General features: G+C 54.8%; 1 protein-coding gene across 1 annotated transcript; it reads right to left on the reverse strand.

The window, feature by feature from the left end:
• Positions 1–329: 329 nt before the first annotated feature.
• HAND1 (heart and neural crest derivatives expressed 1) lies at positions 330–3,202 on the reverse strand. Its single transcript, XM_019750389.2, has 2 exons — positions 2,651–3,202; positions 330–1,053 (listed from the first exon to the last, which is right to left on the reverse strand). The coding sequence occupies exons 1-2, from the start codon at positions 3,200–3,202 to the stop codon at positions 949–951; spliced, it is 657 nt and encodes a 218-aa protein (XP_019605948.2). The 3' UTR covers positions 330–948.
• Positions 3,203–7,271: the final 4,069 nt, after the last annotated feature.

Consider the following 7,271-nt stretch of genomic DNA (forward strand, 5'->3'; position numbering starts at 1 on the left):
GAAGTAGGAACCAGAGACTCTCCACCCAGCAGAAACGATGAAGCCAGGAATACCCTCCAAGACATCACACAGGCTTCCTCCGATTTCGGAAAATCTTTTATTAGTCAAGAGCATAGATACTGCTTTGGCAAAGGGAGGGGGCGGTGAGTGGTCATATAGATTTGAGGTAGAAAAAGGATAGGGATGGGGAATAAACAAACACCTGAACGCAGCAGGCACCATAGGTAGTTTAAATACATAAAAACTTTTCAACATAGGGAAAAGCTTTTACTAAGGAAGGAAGGAAAGAAGGAAGGAAGGAAGGAAAGAAGGGGGAAAAAAGAAAGGAAGGAAGGAAGGGGGGAAGCATTTCCCTTGGAACTAAGTAGGAAGTGCAGCAACGAAAAATAAAATAAAAACACCACTGTTTGAGGGAGATAAACAACAAAAGGCAGCCCTCCATCTTCCTGGTCTGATTCTCTGTTCTTGGCAGAAAACTCCTGATTCCTCTCATTGCATTTTAATTAGGGAAGGGAGCACCGGAGGGTTTTGACTGCAAGCCGAAGGGGGAGGTGAGAAAGAGAGCCAGGTAGCATCGTGGGGAAGGCGCTGGGGGTTCCAAATTCGGCCCAGAAGGGTTGGAAGGGTGCGTCTTAGCCCGCTCATGTCTCACAGTCCTTCCCTCCCACATAGTGCTGCCAAGAGCCACTCTCTCTGTTTTGGGGGGGTGGATATATATATATATATATTTCTCTTTCTCTTAATGTATTAAAAACAATTTCAAATGACATTGCACGTGTGATCCAAGTGTGTTGCAGCGAGCGACCTGCCAGCATGCAGCAGAGGCTTGGCAGGATGCGCCCCCATAAACCCCTGGCACCCAGAGCCTGGCACTCGCTGCCACCTTCCTCTCCTCCCGGGGCTCAGGGGTCCAGCCGTGGTGGCGGGGTCCTCGGCGCGGGCCTCAGCTCACTGATTTAGCTCCAGCGCCCAGACTTGCTGCGGCCAGCCTGTGCGCCCTTTAATCCTCTTCTCGCCTGGGCCCAGGGCAGGAGGAAAGCCTTCGTGCTGTTGCTGCCGGAGGACACACAGAAGAAAAGAGGCGAGAGAGACAGGTTTAAAATTTTCTGCTCCCGTCGCCCAGTGTAGAGTGGGGTGGGAAGGAAAAGGTGTTGGGAGCAGTAACTGAGAGCTTTTAAATAAGTGACAGATTTCTGTTTGTGAAATAAGCAAACAGGCTCATAAATTTGCCTTTATGCGCAGAGTTCCCGGGGGCAGGATGGGCTGGGCAGCTGCTGGAGGTGTGGTAATGAAAATTTTCTGCGTCTAGTGAAATTGATGCACCTTGGTTTGCCTTAATGGTGCCCAAGAGAGACTGCAGGAGTTGGAATGGTAAGGGGTGGGAATCAACAGTTTTCCGCTCTGGGACACACATGCCACTGGCTTTCCAATCAGGTTTAGCGCATGGGCTTCGATACTGGGTTGGGTCCCCTCCAGCCAGTGCTGGGAAGCCTTAGACAGCTGGCCGAAAAAGGTGCAGTCAGCCTGGCTTAGCATCTCCTTCCCTGCTCTCTTAGCAGAAACCAAGTGGTGCTACTTGAAGGAGGCACGACTTGCAGGAGGTGGGGATACACCCCGTACCAATAACTACTGCCACTGAGGCATCACCCGGGCCTGCATCTCCTCTAGCCCAGGGCTGCGGTTTAGAGACTCAGTACCTAGCTGTCTTTCCCAGTCTGCCCAGGTGAGCTTTCCCTAGTTGACCAGAGTCCCTGCGGGTCAGGTCAAACCCGGTGGGGCTCCCTAGTCAGCTTCCACAGGTAGCGGGCCTGAGTTCTCTAGTCTGGAAATCTGTTCTCTGAGGTTCCACAGCCCTGGGCCAGGGGAACCGAGCTGCAGAAAGTGTCGCTCTTGCTGGAGAGGATCCAGTAAGGTGGAGTAGAAACTGTGATCTCCAATGCCAAAAGAAGTGGGAGAAGAGAGTTCTTGCTTCTTGTTGTTGACACACAAACCCATCAAGTGTCCCCTTGGAACCAGCCGTGGGAGGTTGCGCGGTGGAAGGTGCTCTGGACTGGAAGTGGAAGACCTGACTTGTTTTACCCCAGCTATACCTCTTGACTCCTTGGGTAGGTGGCTTTCAGGACCCGTCCCACTCTGGGCCTCAGTTTCCCTAGCTGTTTGATGATGGAAGTAAACTAGCCTCTCCCGCAAAGGTCCTTTGAAAGCAGTAACTGAACCCATATGCATGAATTCACACTCAGGCAAATTAGAGTAACGAACTCTTACAGCATTCTTAACCTGGCTTCCAGGAGAGCCCAGGGGTGGTTCAGGATCCCTCGGGATTGGAAGCGAAATATATGATGTGTGCATTTTCCCGGGGTCTCAAGCTTCCAATAGATTCTTAAAAGGGACCCTGTGATCCCCTTCAAAATGGTTAAGATCCTGGCTTCATTCACAGCCTTACAAACACCATTCCGCGTTACAAGTGAAGTTCAAATAGGCATCTTTCTCCCTCAGGCTAACAATCCCACATTTCGACCATCTCAGAACTTCCCGCAGCGTCTCAAAATCTCGCGCACGGCAGTGCAGACTCCTTCCCCTATGCGCCGGCCTGCGGGTGCTCACCGGCCGCCCCCGCACTTGGCTGGAGCGTACAGGCCCCCGAACTTACCAGCTCCCTTTTCCTCTTACTCTCGCGGCCGCCATCCACCTTCTTGAGTTCGGCCTTGAAGGCCTCGGGGTCGCCAGCCTGGGCATCCTTGGCTAGCACGTCCATCAGGTAGGCGATGTAGCTGGTGGCCAGCCGCAGGGTCTTGATCTTGGAGAGCTTGGTGTCTGCGGGCACGTTGGGGATGCACTCGCGCAGCTCGGCAAACGCGCTGTTAATGCTCTCAGTGCGCTTCCGCTCCTTCTTGGGTCCCGAGCCTTTCCGCCGGCCCAGGCGACCTCCGAGGGCCTCCAGGCGCCCCGGGCTCTGGCCGGACCTGGCATCCGGACAGTAAGCGGCAGAAGGCGCCGCGGCTGTGGGCGGTGGCCCGCCGGCGGGGAAGTCCCGGGCAGCGTCAGCAGGGCTCAGCAGCCAGCTCTGGAAGTAGGGCCGCTCCTGGTGACAGCGCGAGGCTGGGCCGAAGAGAAAGGGCTCGTGGAGCATGGGGTGCGCGGGGTGCGGGTGGTGATGGTGGTGATGGTGGTGATGGTGTGCGTAGCTGCCCACGAGGTTCATTTTGGAGCGGTCCCTGGCTTGCGCCGCCAGCCCAATTAGTGCTGCCCCATGCACCCCAAAGACTGACAGGGCCACCCGTGGGCTCGGGCGGCGCTCCGGTGGATGCGGGCTTTGAGAGCGTCCGCAGCAAAGAGGTGCACAGCGGGCTGCCTTCGGTCGCGGGCGAGGATACCGGAGTTGAGAGACCTGTTTAACCCTTCTGCAGCCTCTCCTTCAGGGTCTGGCTTATATAAGTCCACGGCTTTGATGTCAACCTCTCCCTGGAGCCAATGGCAGGGGGGTGGGGAGGAGAAAGGAGGGGGTGGCCGTCCCTGGTTTAAAGCTCAGCTTGCGCCACTCGCCTCTAGGCTGCCCGCGGGGACAGGGAGGCTGCCCCGCCCCCGCCCCTCCCCCCCAGTTGCAGCTTGGTGGGGGTGAGGTAGGGGTGGAGGAGACTACGCACTTCAGGACTTGAGGCACAGGCCTGTCAACGCCCTGGAAGGTGGCTGCTACCCTCCCCCTCCGCCCCCCACGGAAAGAAATATAGAATCCTCCAGCGAAAAGAAAGCCTACATCTAGAACCCACCCCTTAATTTTACACATAGGGAAACTGAGGCCCAGCGAAAGAAAGGTCCTTTTTCTAGACCTTCCAGAATTCAAAAAAGAAATTCCAGTGGTCCCCAGTCCCGAGCTCCATTGCTCCGCTTGGCGTCAGTCAGACGATGACAGGGTGCTGCTGGCGGCCGAATAGGCCCCTGACGTTCCTCCCTAAGCACCCCCAGCCCTTAGACATGCGCCCCATCCCACCCAGGTGGGAGCACCGGTCAACACTGGCGGAAGCGTGTATACTAGCGGTCAGATGCTGAGGCAGCCTCCGCTTCGCGCTCCTCAGACAATGGCCCCGGAGCGCGGCTCACGTTGGACTACTTCACCCAGGTCATAACCGCTTGAGAATGATTCTATAAAGACACCAGTGCCAAAGCTCACACCGCGAGAAATCTGCATTTGGCATTAAACACATACAAAGGAGACCATGACTTCCACTCTATCCGCCAAGCTCACGTAGCGGGAGAAATGCACCGCGGGGCATCTCACCAGCGCAGAGAAATAACCCTGGCTGCGCGGACCTCCGCTATTTCCCCTCCCTCCGGGCCAGGGCCCTTCCTGGCGGTACCAGTCTCTCCACAGGGAGCTTTCCCTGGGCTTACGCTGGGACCTGGAATTCCCAGGGTGGCGGTGCTTCTGGCTGGTGTTCTCTGTCCTACCTCCTGTTCCAGTAGTCTCCCAGCTGATGTCCTTATACCTGGCTCCCTCCATCTCACGAACCTTTCCCAGCCTTCCTTCCCTAGGTGGGATAGAGGGAGTGTGCCCTTCTCTCAAAAGCAATGTGGAGGTGAGGGTGAAAGGGGAAGGTCAATATGTGGCTGCTCTTTTTAGAGGGCAAATTCATCCCTTTACCCATTCATTTAATTATTTATTGCCGCCCACTATGTGCCTGGCATACTTAGTTCAAAGGCAGCGGGAGAAAGCCAACTCTTTCCTGGTACAGAAAGGGAAAGTGGGGCCCAGAGAAGACGAACGATTTTCCTTGGGTCCTGTAGCGAGTGGATACTGCGGTAGTCCTCTCCTGTACAAGGAAGTAAATGGGGAGGGGGGGCACTACTGGAGAGAAGGGGACAAACGCCTAGTCGTGAGCCAGCCTGTTCCCCTCGGGGGTGCTGGGCAGGGCTGTGGGCCCTAGAGGTGCGTGGGGGGAGGGAGGCCCTGGTTTCCTGCCTGAGGCAAGCTGGAAACCCGCCGCTCTCCGGGCGCCTGGCGCCAGCAGCGCTGGGGTTGGGCCGAGCATGGAGCCGGAGGCTCGAGGGGAGGGAGCGCCGGGCGCCCAGTTCCGCCGGGGCTCCGCGGGGTCCCGAGCTTTCCTGGCCTAGAGGCGCTCTTGAGTGAATGTGCGGGGACGGAGAGTAATTACTGTGTGGAGAAGGCCCTCAGTCCTCAACACACACCTAGCCTTTGTCCTAATCCGGGATCGATCTTCATTCGCAGGCTCTCATAGTGGCACACTCGGCCCACGATTGCACGTGCACACATACATAAGGACTCACACAAACTCACCCGCGTACACAAAAGTCCATATATTCATACGCCCAAAAGCATGTGTATTCTCACGTACATGTACACCCACACAACACAGCATTTCAATATTCATGCATTCCTAGGATTGTACACATTATCTCTCTATCAGCACACTTCCCACTGCAGATGTGTTACAGCTGAGCCTCCCAAGCCCACATGCCTGCATGTATAAGATACCGTCATCCAGCAGAGGCACATGCATTCTGCATAAATATTACACCAACGCAGCGTTCTGACACATCGTCTTATGTCACAATTGTGCATGGGTGCAGCCAGTTTGCATTTCCTGAAAATTCCCCACCGTGTTGTTTACAGCACAAATGTCTGAAAACCACTTCGTACATTTTGTGTATTCTCAGTGTCACAACTAAACCTTCAGTCCCACAAACACGCAAATGCTTAGCCACGATGGCTACTATATATGCACAGGTGCTCAGAAATAGATGTTGTCACATGTTCACACAGTACACACTGGCACATAAACACTCAGACAGTTGGACATATATTCTGTTGTACTCATATAGTCACATTCACATGGTTATGAAATGAGGTGAACTAGAGTATGCACGTTATCACAGCACCCACATGCATCAGGAGCATTTACATAGGTACATGCAATTACCCACATACTCACAAATTCATGTTCCAGCCCCCACCTATATGTCCAAATCGGTTTCCTGTGGTTACCATCACTCAGGGTGGTTGACACCCCGCAAATATCCAGCCTGCTTGGTGTGGTGGGGAATATATTATCATTACTGGATGATGAATCTCAGTCCCATCAGACCTTTTGAGATTGCCCGGCTGCCCCCACCCCCACCCCATGGGTGGTTAAAGAACGGGGTTCTGCTCCCAGCCTCCTGGGAAGTGGAAAGTGCTGCTCCCCCCCACCCCTCCCACACACACAAATTGGGAAGGATTCAAAGTCTTGGGTGAGCGGTGTAGCATGGCCTTAGGGGACCGCTGGGACTCCAGGATGGGCAGTCTCCAGTGGGGTGGACACCAGGGAGGTCATCTGCATAGACGACAAGGCATCTAGGCTCCAGACCTAGCCTTCTGGGAGACCCCCACGGCGCTTGCAACTCCACCCTGGCTCAGGTGGGTTTGGAGTGCAGCAGAACGGGTCAGTGGGGACCTGATGAGGGTGTTCTCTCTGCCCCAAACAACATGGTGAGGGGGGAGGTCTGGGACCCAGAAGTTTGGTCCACCCAGATTGCTTTAGGCTGGGAGGCAAGAGAGTTCTGGCTCTGCCTAACCCCTTACTGAGTTCCTTTCCCTCGCAGAGCCTCAGTTTCTCCGTTTTTAGAAGGGGATATAGGGTTGATAATGTGGAGTTCTGTAATTCCCTGCCTGGGTTCCCCTCTCACCTCACACGGATTTAGTGCGTGGCTCAGGTGAGGACTCCAGTCTCCCTGGGTCCACAGCTACAGACCAAGGACCAGGAGCCAGGGGACTCCCGGGGCTCTGCCCGCCAGTCTCACTGCCCTGCCCCGCCTGCCTCCCCTGGGGAACCCTGCCATGCTCACCCAGATAGCGCTTTCAGAAGGTCTGGCCTTCAGAGCATTTTCAAATACATACTTCCTCCTCCAATTGTACTGGTGAGGTGGGACCAGAACTCTAACCCCATTTGACAAGGTAGAGAGCTTAAGCACATAAAGGTCGAAAGTTGTATTCAAGGAGTGCTTAAGAGAGCCTCTCGGTGGAATCGTGCCCACCTGGGTTGAAACGCCGAATTGCCATTCCCCGGTGTGAACTTCTGATCCTTAGTTTCCTCCTCTGTTTTGGGGGTGGGGTAATACCGCCCAGAGGGCTGGTTTAAGATGAAGGAAAATGACATAGGTGAAGCTCTTAGCACAGCATCAGTAAATCTGGATAAATGGTGACTCTGTTTGTAGGAATATTAATTTCACAGGGGAAGAAATGGAGTCACACACCCACACGACTCCATCGCCCTGGA

This window comes from Rhinolophus sinicus, linkage group LG10 (assembly GCF_036562045.2).
Source record: "Rhinolophus sinicus isolate RSC01 linkage group LG10, ASM3656204v1, whole genome shotgun sequence".
Taxonomy (NCBI): domain Eukaryota; kingdom Metazoa; phylum Chordata; class Mammalia; order Chiroptera; family Rhinolophidae; genus Rhinolophus; species Rhinolophus sinicus.

Bases quoted from the DNA above. Each gene is read 5' to 3' on its own strand.
- HAND1 (XM_019750389.2), bottom strand. From the start codon at position 3,202: ATGAACCTCGTGGGCAGCTACGCACACCATCACCACCATCACCACCAT. The intron at 1,054-2,650 runs GTAAGTTCGGGG...GTCCTCCGGCAG, and splicing joins GTAAGAGGAAAAGGGAGCTG to CAACAGCACGAAGGCTTTCC.